Source organism: Oryctolagus cuniculus, chromosome 2 (assembly GCF_964237555.1).
Source record: "Oryctolagus cuniculus chromosome 2, mOryCun1.1, whole genome shotgun sequence".
Classification (NCBI taxonomy): Eukaryota; Metazoa; Chordata; class Mammalia; order Lagomorpha; family Leporidae; genus Oryctolagus; species Oryctolagus cuniculus.
Window position 1 is genome coordinate 93,818,789 of NC_091433.1, and position 14,090 is coordinate 93,832,878.

At 41.4% G+C, this 14,090-nt stretch overlaps 1 protein-coding gene across 1 annotated transcript in view; it reads right to left on the reverse strand.

Annotated features, from left to right (window-relative positions):
- Nucleotides 1–13,531, reverse strand: part of LOC103346526 (zinc finger protein 286A-like) — a 30,038-nt gene extending 16,507 nt beyond the window's left edge. Inside the window, 4 exon segments of the mRNA XM_070069511.1 lie at nucleotides 8,731–8,823; nucleotides 9,730–9,844; nucleotides 12,429–12,503; nucleotides 13,442–13,531. Coding sequence (XP_069925612.1) covers nucleotides 8,731–8,823; nucleotides 9,730–9,844; nucleotides 12,429–12,503; nucleotides 13,442–13,531 — 373 coding nt within the window.
- Nucleotides 13,532–14,090: the final 559 nt, after the last annotated feature.

Here is a 14,090-nt window from a genome sequence, read left to right on the forward strand (position 1 = left end):
AATATACACCATGTGCTACATGCACTGTTAGTCCCTGAGGAAAACCACATATAGTTCCTATGTATGTGATGGAAGAGAATTTAATCTAACAATCACAAATACAAAACTATACTTGTTAAAAGTACTGAGGTATTGAGAAGTCAAAGGCATATGATGCTATGAAGACAGAATGAGAGGAGGAATATGAGGGAGACACTTCTCTGAAGGAAGTACATCACTGAGCTGAACCAAAGGAGCTGGAGCTGGGGTTTGGGATGAGCATTTGAAATAAGCACACAAGTGGGCCGGTGATGTGGTGTAGCAGGTAAAGCTGCCTCCTGCAGTGCCAGCATCCCATATGGGTGCTGGTTCGAGTCACAGCTGTTCCACTTCCAATCCAGGTCTTGCTGTGGCCTGGGAAAGCAGAATATGGCTCAAGTCCTTGGGCCCCTGAACCCATGTGGGAGACCCAGAAGAAGCTCCTGGCCCCTGGCTTCAGATTAGTAAAGCTCTGGCCATTGTGGCCATCTGGGGAGTGAAGCAGTGGATGGAAGACCTCTCTCTGCCTCTACCTCTCTGTAACTCTGTCTTTCAAATAAATAATATTTAAAAAAAAGTACACAAGCACTGATGTGAGTGTTGCAGGTGGAGGGAAGGAAATGTAGGAAAGCCCTGTGGGGAGGGGGCCATCCAGGTAAAGCACAGTGCAAATTGGGCTCTGCCATCAGAACATATGAATCTGAATCCCAGCTCTGCCTTTTACAGGGGCATCAGGGACCTAAGCATTTGAGCCATCACCTGCTGCCACCCAGGATCCCCTCTAGCAGGAAGCTGGGATTAGGAGCACAGCCAGAATCTAAATCCAAGCTCTGATAGGGGATGCAGGTGTCTTAACCACTAGGCCAAATGGCTGTCCTTGTATCTAATCTTTAATTAACTACCTCCTGCTTAGTTTGAGAGTCTTATAGCAGAACAGTCATAATTATATCTGACAAGGATTGTAAATATAAAACACTTCTCCCTTTTCCAACTATCTATCTAGTCATAATGGATTTTCTTCATACACTTAAACTAGAACAACAGCATATCACAGGTGCTGGTACCATGGCACAATGGGTTAGGATGTGGCCTGTGATGCCAGCATATCATATCTCAGTGCTGGTTAGGATTACAGTTACTCGGCTTCCAATCCAGCTCCCAGCTAATGTGCTTGGGAAAGCAGTGGAGGATACCTCAAGTACTTGGGCCCCTGACACCCAAGTGGGAAACCTAGATAGAACTCCCAGCTTCTGGTTTCAGACTGGACTAACTACAGCCATTGTGACCATCTGTGTAGTTAAAGCAACAGATGGAAGATCTCCCTCCCCTTCTCCTTCAAATAAATAAATCTTTAAAAAGTAAACATAAAATAACCCCAACATATCACAAAAAACTACATTCAGCAGCAACTATGAGAATAATTATCTTTGATGTGCATATTTTGGAGAGATTTACAGAAATGTGAAAAAAAAAAAGAAATCCTGTATGGGTGTTGATTTGAATCCCAGCTGCTCCACTTCTGATCCTGCTCCCTGCTAATGAGCCTGTGAAAGCAGCAGAGAATGGCCCAAGTCCTTGGGCCTCTGTACTCACATGGGAGACCTGGAAGAAGCTCCAGGCTCCTGGCTTTGCTCTGGCCCAGCCGTGGTCATTATGGACATTTGGGAAGTAAACTAGCACATGTAAGACTTCTCTCTTTCTCTGTAACTCTGCCTTCCAAATAAATAAAATAAATCTTTAAAAAGTCAAGAAAACTACAAAAACCCACCACTCTTATAGGTAACATATTTTTGTTCATGAAATTTTCTTCATAAAAATTGTAATGCATTATCACTTCTTAGCCTTTTTGTTAAGATAAAGTGTAGTAAAAATTGTAATGCAGTAGAGGGTAATGGGTTTATAATTATTTTAAAATTAATAGCTTATTTTTGCTCAGTCTTAATTTTTTTTTAATATTTCCTCCTTTTTTGATTTATTTATTTACTTGAGAGGCATAATTACAGACAGAGAGAGGGAGAGACAGAGAAAGAAAGTTATCTGCCATTCACTGGTTCACTCCCCAAATGGCTGCAATGACTGGAGCTGGGCCAAGCTGAAGCCAGGAGCTAGAAGTTACTTCCTGGTCACCCACATGGGTGCAGGGGCCCAAGCAGTTGGACCATCCTCCACTGCTTTCCTGAGCCATAGCAGAGAGCTGGATTGGAAGTAGAGCAGCTGGGATTAGAACCAGTGGCCATATGAGATGCAGGCACCGAAGGTGGATGCTTAACCTACTGCACCACAAAACTGGAACCTTAGTTTTCATTTCTAATGTGGTATTTTGGTAGATATCACCTGTATGGACAAAATCTCTTTACAGTCTTCAATAATTTTTAGTTACACTAGGTCTATGGATGCGAAAACATTCAAGAACTGCTAAGACATAGCCCGGGGAAGGAGGGAAATCAGGGGAGGTAAAAATGTCAAAGTGAGTAAAAGCCAGAGTTTTACAAGATTTTGTCAGCCTCAAGGATTTTGGTCATTAAGCCAATGGGTGTGAGAATCCTTGAAGTGTTTGGAGCAAAGGGATAACTTGATTTGACTTGATTTTGAAAACATCACTCTCAGTACAATGTAGAGAATGGAAGGCATGGGGCAAAGGTAGAATTGGGGAGATTTATCATAACCATTCAGGCAAACAACAGGCATATGGGTGTTAATAGTGCATGAGTATTTGCTAATTACATTAAAATGTAATTAAGAAAATGTGTTCATGCATAAAGGAGAGGAGAAAAAGTAAAAACTGTCCACAGAGTTCTGGCATGTACATTTTGATAAGGCAGGGAGTATCAGTAAGACAACTACTGGAAAAGTATCCTGTTTGCATGGGAATTTGGGCATATTTCAGGCATTCAGTTTTAAGCATGTTTTACTGAGATGTCTTTGACATAGTAAATAAAGGCATCAAATAGTTATACTGTGCAGGTGTTCAGAATAGGCTCTGAGGAGAGACCTAGGATGGAAATAGCAATTTGGAACTCATTTGGATAAATGATAGTGGGTTGTGGGAATGATGAGACGACTAAGGGGAAGGTAGAAGCTACAGGTAGATGTCCTGTTGGCCAAGTCTGACTGCTATGTTGTGTTTGACCCATACTGTTTATGCAAATTAAAAACAATTAGTTGCCAACATTTAAAAATAGGGAGAATTTACAAAGTAATCTAAATTTTGATCATGTCTTGAAAATTACCATAGAATGATACTCTATGTCAACAACCAGTGAGGGCAGGAATTGGCAACAGTCACCTGCTACCTACTTTTCTAAATAAAGCTTTATTGGAATATAGTCATACCCATTTATTTTTATACATTGTTGAAGCTGCTTTCACATGAATGGTTGTGAAGACAACATGTGCCACAAAATTCACTGTTTGCCATCTAGCCCTTTATATCAAAGTCTGCCTACCCCTGAGTGACAGTGAGTTGAGTGAAGGCTTTTGCTTTCAGTTGAGGCATGTATTCTAGCTTCCAGCACCCACCCAGCTCACTTCACTTAGTAATATTACATGACAGCCATCTAAGCACTCAAGTTTACAGCTATTTATACAGAGGAGAGGAAATTAAAATCAAAGTCTGAACAATTCAAACATCTAACTGCTCTAAAAAGAAGGCTAAGAGGATGCTCCCAGAGGAGTAAGAGGTGACTCCAAAAGGATGAAGGATTTCAAGGAAAAATCAGGGATGGTTCAATGTGTGCAAAACAATCAATGTGATTCACCACATTAACAGACTGCAGAAGAAAAACCAAATGATTATCTCAATAGATGCTGAGAAAGAATTTGATAAAATACAACACCATTTCATGATGAAAACTCTAAGCAAACTGGGTATGGAAGGAACATTCCTCAATACAATCAAAGCAATTTATGAAAAACCCACAGCCAACATCCTATTGAATGGGGAAAAGTTGGAAGCATTTCCACTGAGATCTGGTACCAGACAGGGATGCCCACTCTCACTACTGCTATTCAATATAGTTCTGGAAGGTCTAGCCAGAGCTATTAGGCAAGAAAAAGAAATTAAAGGGATACAAATTGGGAAGGAAGAACTCAAATTATCCCTCTTTGCAGATGATATGATTCTTTACTTAGGGGACCCAAAGAACTCTACTAAGAGACTATTTGAACTCATAGAAGAGTTTGGCAAAGTAGCAGGATATAAAATCAATGCACAAAAATCAACAGCCTTTGTATACACAGGCAATGCCATTGCTGAGGAAGAACTGATAAGATCTATCCCATTCACAATAGCTACAAAAAACAATCAAATACCTTGGAATAAACTTAACCAAGGACGTTAAAGATCTCTACAATGAAAATTACAAAACCTTAAAGAAAGAAATAGAAGAGGATACCAAAAAATGGAAAAATCTTCCATGCTCATGGATTGGAAGAATCAACATCATCAAAATGTCCATTCTCCCAAAAGCAATTTATAGATTCAATGCAATACCAATCAAGATACCAAAGACATTCTTCTCAGAACTGGAAAAAAATGATGCTGAAATGCATATGGAGACACGGGAGACCTCGAATAGCTAAAGCAATCTTGTACAACAAAAACAAAGCCGGAGGCATCTCAATACCAGATTTCAGGACATACAACAGGGCAGTTGTAATCAAAAGAGCATGGTACTGGTACAGAAACAGATGGATAGACCAATGGGACAGAATAGAAACACCAGAAATCAACCCAAACATCTACAGCCAACTCATATTTGATCAAGGATCCAAAACCAGTCCCTGGAGTAAGGACAGTCTATTCAGTAAATGGTGCTGGGAAAATTGGATTTCCATGTGCAGAATCATGAAGCAAGACCCCTACCTTTCACCTTACACAAAAATTCACTCAACATGAATTAAAGACTTAAATCTATGACCTGACACCATCAAGTTATTAGAGAGCATTGGAGAAACCCTGCAAGATACAGGTACTGGCAAAGACTTCTTGGAAAAGACCCCAGAAGCACAAGCAGTCAAATCCAAAATTAACATTTGGGATTGCATCAAATTGAGAAGTTTCTGTACTTCAAAAGAAACAGTCAGGAGAGTGAAGAGACAACCGACAGAATGGGAAAAAATATTTGCAAACTATGCAACAGATAAAGGGTTAATAACCAGAATCTACAAAGAGATCAAGAAACTCCACAACATCAAAACAAACAACCCACTTAAGAGATGGGCCAAGGACCTCAATAGACATTTTTCAAAAGAGGTTATCCAAATGGCCAACAGACACATGAAAAAATGTTCAAGATCACTAGCAATCAGGGAAATGCAAATCAAAACTACAATGAGGTTTCACCTCACCCTGGTTAGCATGGCTCACATTCAGATACCTACCAACAATAGATGCTGGAGAGGATGTGGGGGAAAAGGGACACTAACCCACTGTTGGTGGGAATGCAAACTGGTTAAGCCACTATGGAAGTCAGTCTGGAGATTCCTCAGAAACCTGAATATAACCCTACCATACAACCCAGCCATACCATTCCTTGGAATTTACCCAAAGGAAATTAAATTGGCAAACAATAGCTGTCTCCACATTAATGTTTATTGCAGCTCAGTTCACAATAGCTAAGACCTGGAACCAAAACGGGACATGTACTCTATAGAATACTATACAGCAGTCAAAAATAATGAAACCCAATCATTTGCAACAAAACGGAGGAATATAGAAAACATTATGCTGAGTGAATTAAGCCAGTCCCAAAGGGACAAATATCATATGTTCTCCCTGATTGGCGACAACTAACTGAGCACCAAAGGGGAAACCTGTTGAAGTGAAATGGACACCATGAGAAACAGTGACTTGATCAGCTCTTGTCCTGACTGTTGATGTACAATGTAATACTTTATCCATTTTAATATTTTTTGTTCTAGTACTATTGGTTGAACTCTGTAATTAACACACAATTATTCTTAGGTGTTTAATTTTAACTGAAAAGTTATCCTTGCTAAATGTAAGAGTAGGAATAAGAGAGGGAGGAGATGTACAATTTGGGACATGCTCAATCGGACTTGCCCTAGATGGTGGAGTTAGAAATGTGCCAGGGGATTCCAATTCAATCCCATCAAGGTGGCATGTACCAATGCCATCTCACTGGTCCAAGTGATCAACTTCAGTTCACAATTGATCACACTGATAGGTCTAAAAGTCAAAGGGATCACACAAACAAGATTAGTGTCTGCTAATACTAACTGATAGAATCAAAAAGGGAGAGAACAATCCAACATGGGAAGCAGGATACACAGCAGACTCATAGAATGTCAGATGTCCTAAATAGCACTCTGGCCTCAGAATCAGCCCTTAAGGCATTCGAATCTGGCTGAAGAGTCTGTGAGACTGTTTTAGGCATGGAAAGCGAAGACACTCTGGAAAAAAAAAAGAAGAAGACCCAAATGAAAGATCTCTGCAAGTGAGATCCCAGTGGAAATTATGGGCCATCAAAGAAGGAGGTACCTTTCTCTGAAGGGAGGAGAGAACTTCCACTTTGACTATGCCCCTGTCGGAATAAAATCAAAGTCTGCGAGCCCAAAAGGCTTCCATAGCTTTGGCAACTCATAACTAGAGCCTAAGGAGATTACTGATGCCATAAACAAGAGTGTCAAATTGTTCAGTCTACAACAGGAGTCACTGTGTACTTACTTCTCATGTGGGATCTGTCCTTAATGTGTTGTCCAATGTGAAGTAATGCTATAACTAGTACTGAAACAGTATTTTTACACTTTGTGTTTCTGTGTGGGTGCAAACTGATGAAATCTTTACTTAATATATACTGAATTGATCTTCTGTATATAAAGATAATTGAAAATGAATCTTGATGTGAATGGAATGGGGGAGGGAGCAGGAGATGGGAGGGGTGCGTGTGGGAGGGAAATTATGGGGGGGAAGTCAATGTAATCCATAAACTGTACTTTGGAAATTTATATTTACTAAATAAAAAAAAAAGAAAAACTGCCGCCTGCAGTGCTGGCATCCCATATGGGTGCCGATTTGAGTCCTGGCTGCTCCACTTCTGATCCAGCTCTCTGCTGTGGCCTGGGAAAACAGCAGAAGATGGCTCAAGTACTTGGGCCCCTGCACCCATGTGGGAGACCCGGAAGAAACTTCTGGTTCCTGGCTTTAGATCACTGCAACTCTGCCCCTTTGAGGCCAAATACGGAGTGAACCAGTGGATGGAAGACCTTTCTCTCTCTTTCCCTCTCATTGTCTTTAACTCTACCTCTCAAGTAAATATATATATGTAATAGCATTTTACACCAGTCAGACTGATGAAAATAACAAGTCTGAAAACATTAACTGTTGGCCAGCATGGCAGTAGGAGCTTTGCATCCCTAATAAAGCTAAATCTGTGACACATTAAGTCTCAGTAATTCCTCTTCCTGTTACGCACCCTAAACCAACTATCAGCATGAATATATAAGGAGACAATAAATGGATGATCATTGCAACTCTGCTACTAATAGTACAGAAATAAAAAATAAACTGCTGAGTTTATTTATATAGTGGACTTACTCCATAACAGTTAAAATAAATATGATTCTTATGTGTTAAAACATAGCTTAATACAAAAAGACAATATGAAGTTAAAAAATACAACAGAAGGAAAAAATAACAAAGTATATATATATATATATATTGTTTTATGTACACACATAACTGTATATGTGTGTATACATACATATGGATGCAAACAGGGAAGTGATTCATATCAATTTCAAGATATAGTGTTATTTCTAGTAGAGGAAGAGAATGAAAGGGTTTTAACTGAGTCTAATATTTTTTATTAAGTAAAAGATATCACACATTCATAAGAATGGCTCAAATGAAGACAGACAATTAGGTGTTGATAAACATGTGGAACAAATAGAACTGACAAATTGTGCTGGTGGGTATCTAGAATGATGATGCTACAAACCTCTTTGGTGTTACCTACTAAAAATGAACACACACCTACCTCATGGCTTAATAATTCTAATTGTATATATCCAATAGGACTGCATGTATGTGTTCACCAAGACATGTAAAGAATATAAATAGCAGCAATGTTAGCCCCAAACTGGAAACTATTCAAATTCCTACCTTCAGGAGAATGGATAAATGGTATACTGACATAATGGAAGCATGTACAACAATGAGAATGTGGGAAATACAATGATATGCACAAGCTAATGTTCTGCAAAGGAAGCCAGAATATATACAATATGGTTTCATTTATGTGAAGCTCAAGAGCAGTCAAAATTAGTCTATGGTGTATCCAGTTAGGATCAGGTTACCCTTGGGAGAAGAGAGGTGATACGAAGAGGGGCCTGTAGGGGTGCTGCTGAGTTGTTTTCCTGATCTAGCCACTGGGTATGTGGATGTCTTTACTTTGTGAAAATTAGGACTGTACAGTTAAGATGCAGTTATAATGCTTTTATGCATTTTATATTGTGAAGAAAGAGGCAAATGAGGCAAAATATTACCATGTCTTTAGTCTTGGTGATGAATACATGCGTATTACTTTCTTTTCTGGACTTCTGTATGTATCTGAAATGATTTAGAATTTAAAAGATTTAAAAAAATAAAGGCACATTACACTCCTAATATTCTTCCTTGGGCAGTGAAAATGCCACTTCTTCACTGTCCTGCTGGACTGTCATGTCTAAAGACGCCCATCGCCAACTCACCTAGATAGCTGCTACTGGGCACTTTTCTCTCAAGCATCAATGGCTCTTTTCCATTCTCCAAATCGTAGCTCTCAGGTTTGGAAATGGGAAGCCCTATTCATAAAAAAAGAAAAGGAAAGGAAAGAAAGAAGAAATGGGCCTTAGATACTTGTGGTATGCATAAAGATCTACAGCATAGTTTCCACCCCCTTGATCTACAAAGAAGACAAGTTATTACAGAAAGATCTGGTAAGAAGTAGCTAAATGGATTTGTACAGATGAATTGTTCATCAGTCAAAAGATGAGAATGTCTTTTAATTGTGTCAGGAAATTCCAGAGAGATATTACATATTAGTGCTATCTTAGGAAAGAAAATGGAAAAAGTGGGACCTCATGGCAGCAGGACAAAATTATGACTGCAGTAATTAGAAGTTTTGTCTGGTTTTTACTTCCCTCCTTCTTCAGGTAGTAGTAGAAGTTTCTGATGGGATTTGCCATGTGAGGTTTGGGAGGGGCTTATCCGCATACAAACATATGCATACAGGTTTGCATACACACACACACACACACACACACACAGGCAAAGGATCCAGAAGAGGCCAGAGAGTCCTTGGCTTTTCTGGCTCCAGTGCTGGGCTTGTGACACTATTTGCAGGCATTTTTTTGTTTTTGCTGATCTCTCTAACAGGAAGAATACCACAGCACTGGGGCTGCCAATGGCCATCTCTGCCATGTGGGAGATGTAAGAATAAAGCTGAGTGAAGCCCAGCCAACTGACTGCAAATAAACAAAAGAAATCCTAATGATGCATTCGATTCCTTGAACCAAGATGTGGATTTTGTTTCTGTCACTTGAATGTGGACTCAGAGCAAGCACACACATTTTACCAAGAACATAAAGCAGAAACAGATTTTTCTCAACGTTCCAAAGAATGGACACTTTGTTAAGCTGTTTTTACTTTTATAAAGTGACGACATCTCCCTGAGTAGGTTTCAAGTCAGAGAGTGAGTCTGTTCTTACACAGTGAGACCAGGTTCCTGTAGTTCTCCAGCAGCACTGCCCTTTGTGTAGGGCCCAGCTTCTCCCACTCTTCCAGTGTGAAGTCCATGGCCACATCCTTGAATGTCACTGCTGTCTGGGACACAAAATACACTTTTGGTCAGTTACATGCGACAGCCTCTTTGTCATCCCTCACTTTCTGCATAAACCACTGCTTAAAAGGAGGGAAAATACCAAAGGAGAAACAAAGAAAGCATAGGAAACAGAAACATAAAAGTCACTTGGTGGGGCAGTGCTGTGGCATAGCGGGTAAAGTGCTGGCATCCCATATGGGCGCTGGTTCAAGTCCCAGCCGCTCCACTCCCAATCCTGTTCTCTGCTATGGCCTGGGAAAGCAGTATAAGATGGCCCAAGTCCTTGGGCCCATGCACCCATGTGGGAGATCCAGAAGAAGCTCCTGGCTCCTGGCTTCAGATTGGCTCAGTTTTGGCCATTGGGGCCATCTGGGGAGTGACCAGCAGATGGAAGATTGATCTCTCTCTCTTTCTGCCTCTCTGTAACTTCCTTTCAAATAAACAAATCTTAAAAGTCACTTGGCAAGAAGAATTCAAAACATATATTTTAAATGTGAATGAGTAAATTTCCTTATTAAAAGGTTTTTTGTTTGTTTTCTAAAAAGCTATATCCTGTTTACATAATAGGCCACCCAAACAAAATATTATTGCCAAGGCTGGAGACTAGAAAGGAAATGGAAGGAAATACAATACAATAGATGCCTACAGTAGTGCAAGCTCAAACAAAAGTATGGGAAAATATACATCAGTAGGGAGAGGTGAGAAAGTAATATTACCTTTACATTTCTAGTCTGTGCTGTTCTTTCTTGTTAAATAGGCTAGAAAATTTTGTAAGTAAAAGATAAAAAATAGCCAAGTCAAATTCTAACAAGAAAAGACCTGCAAAACCAGAGGTGTTTTTAATTTCTCTAACAGTTTCCAACCATCCTGCTGCTACAACAATCTTGAATCCAGTATCACAGGGTTGGAATGGATGAAGTAATCACCCTCCCTCTACTACCTGAACCCTGACGTTCCCTCTAGCCCTGATCCCTGGCCACTTTCATTGAGTCGGTATAGTCTGGGTAGCACTGACTCTTGGGTGAGATATGTTTGTAGCGTATGTGTAAGTCTATTCCACACAGAGTTCCACATAGAGTTGACCAGTAACTGGTTCAGATACGGGCAAATTAACTTGATAGAATTAATCTCAGCACTTCTGCCAGAATTTCTAGGAAAGAAGCTGCCTCTTTTCTCTGGCCCTCAACATGAGAAGATGTAAGTAAGCCTAAACCTGTTTGTAGCCAATGCTGGAGGAAAATTGTGCTTGAGAGCAAAACCCATGGAGAAAAAGAAAGCTTTGTGAAATGAAGACAATAGGTTTTAACATTATTTCCTGGGCCCCACATCTGGCCAGACCTCAATTTTTCAATAACATTTCAGTCAATAAATACCTCTCTTTGCTTAAGCCAGTTTTTTTCATCAGCTCCAACTGACTAATAAAGTCTTCAAGAGTAATGTAAGGTGGCTGAGAAGCCAATGGAAGACAGCAAGTATATAAAGGACCTGCAAAGTCACTTGTATACACACTGCCAGTGTCTAGTAATTACTGTGTATGCCCTGGATCACAGTGGCCAAGAGAAAGGCAGAGGAATCTTTGGGTTGTGGCACTCCACACACAACATGGACAGCTCCCTTTCTCCTCAGCTCCTTCAAATAAAACTTTTCAAAATGTATAAACTTGAAAGACAAACACAATGATCACCCATATAGTATGACTACCACCTAAATTCAGCAATTTAAATATACATATTTATATATATATATATATATATATATTTGAAAGGCAGAGCAACAGGGAGAATGAGAGAGAGGACGAGGGAGTGGAGGGGAGAGAGAGTGAGAGCTAGAGAAATCGATCCTCCATTCACCGGTTAACTCCTGAAATGTCCACAACAGTCAATGCTGAGCCAGAAATTCTATCCAGGTCTCCCATGCAGATGGCAGCAGCCCAAGCACCATCAGCAGGAAGCTGGGCTGGAAGTGGAGCAGCTGGGACTCAAGCTAGCACTCCGATACATGATGCTCACGTCAGAAGCAAAAGCTTAACCCACTGTGTCATAATGTTAGCCCCAACAATTCTTAATATTAGCTATTCTGGCCCTGTGGGGGGAAGGGCAACAACTTACAATTGCAGACACACTACCTCAGCATACTTCATCTTGGAGGGCTGAATTCTAATTGTGACCACTGGATTCTCATAGAACTTCCTTTTAACTATCCGGACACTTGTTTTTAGAATCACATCAGCATTTAAGGTGCTTTCCTAAATTCCTTCAAAGGTATATGTGTGTTGTTTCCCCATAGAAAAACAAGTTTTAAGTGACATGTACCACATTATCTGCAAAATAGTTTCCCATATGACCAAACAGCAGGTAGAAAGAGGAAAATACTGCTTATTTGTCTGCCAAACAATAAATATGGATGGAGAAGAAAGGAACCATGGGTAAGTAGGAGACATTTTCTACTGAGCCCTTTGTAATTGCCTAGAACTCAGCTCTCTATAGAGTGGATCTAGTGGACAAAGAAACTCCGTATCACAAAGGAATGCACCTGTACTTTGAGAAGTAAGGTGGGATTTCCACAATCATTAGCGCTCACACTCACCTGGGATCTGGCTGTGAGGTGCAGAGCTGCCACTTCACCTTCTTCTGCACTCTTTTCTTGGGAAAGAGGAGACTCCTGGAACAACAGAGCCAAGGGCAAGGAAGCAGTAATGATGGGGCCTCAGCCACTCTTGTCCTCAGAACTGCAAGTCTAAAAATCCTGCTCCCACACAAAATGTGCTCCCTACAAACACTGAGACTGAAGGGAGCCCAAGTCAACCCACTGCCTCGCAAGACCATGGAAAGTGTTCATGAATATTGCTACTTGGGTTTATATCTGAACACATTCTAGAAGGTGGCACTCTCTGATCCAGAAATTAAAACAGATCAGTTCCTTTTGTTGGAGAAGTAGGCTCCATGGCCCTCAAAACTTATTCCATATGCTTATTTAAAATGTAGACTGCTGGAGCTGATGCTGTGGCATAGCTGGTAAAGCTGCCACCTGCAGTGCCGGCATCCCAGTTGGACACCAGTTTGAGTCCCAGCTGCTCCACTTCCAATACAGCTCTCTGCTATGGCCAGGGAAAGCAGTGGAGGATGGCCTAAGTCCTTGGGCCCCTGCACCCACACAGGGCACCTGGAGGAAGCTCCTGACTCCTGGATTCTGATCAGTGAAGCTCCAGCCATTGCAGCCACTTCGGGGGTGAACCAGTGGATGGAAGATCTCTCTCTGCCTTTGCCTCTCTGTAACTCTGCCTTTCAAAGAAATAAATCTTAAAAAAATAAATAAAATGTAGGATGCCAAACACCACCTCAAATTAACTTTCACTGGTTGAGCCCGGGGTGCAATCTAGAAGTTTTTTAAGTATGAGAGAAGGAAGAGAAATCTCATGTAGAGATCACAAACCAAACTTCAAGTGACCATTGGTCTAGCAGAATTGGAAGTCGCTGACCAACTTCCACATCTGTTTTCTTGTATGTTCAATGACAAAATTCGCTGTACTGAAATCACAGGGTAATTGTACAGATAAGTGGGTAGCAGGTTTGGGGCCCTGTTTTTTGCCAAGAGCAAACCTTAATTCTCAGACCACCGGATGGAGACCGCTGGGACAATAATTTGGGAGGAAAAACGTGAGAAAAAGTAATTGAGGACACTATGCTCATGCCTCTAGAGCTTAGCATTTTGCTGTTTTTGGTGGTTCTGAAGGGTCTACCAGCACCCTGCAGGGCTGTGGCTCCATCCCAAGCCCTGCATACTCCAAAGAGCCCATGCATCCCCAAGATGATCGCGACAGCCAGCCAAGCAGGGATCTCCCCCGAAGCAACCGTTTTCCCTTCCAGAGTAGAATCCCGCCCTTCCACAGGTTCAATCCTACCTCTTCCTCAGCATTGCGCCAAATCTGTCTCCATGCTCCCAGCCTCCTCCATGCCCCAAAGATGCTGTGCTTCTCCCCAGCTCAGGACTCTGCGGGCAGAACAGCCAGAAGCCCTCAAGGGTCTCGCAGTCCTCCTTGCTGCCTTCCCGTGGGGGAATCTGCAGAAAGGCCATGGTCAGGTCTGGATGGTGTCTGGCTCACGGTGGAGCTTGCCTCGGTCCCACCAAGCAGGAGCCTGGAAAGCCTGGGACAGCACCCTGAGGCTGGGTCCTTACTCGTCCCTACCCTCGGCAGCAGTCCTTGGGGTGGGGGTGGGGGCCCAAGATGATGCGGGGGTCATCCCTGGG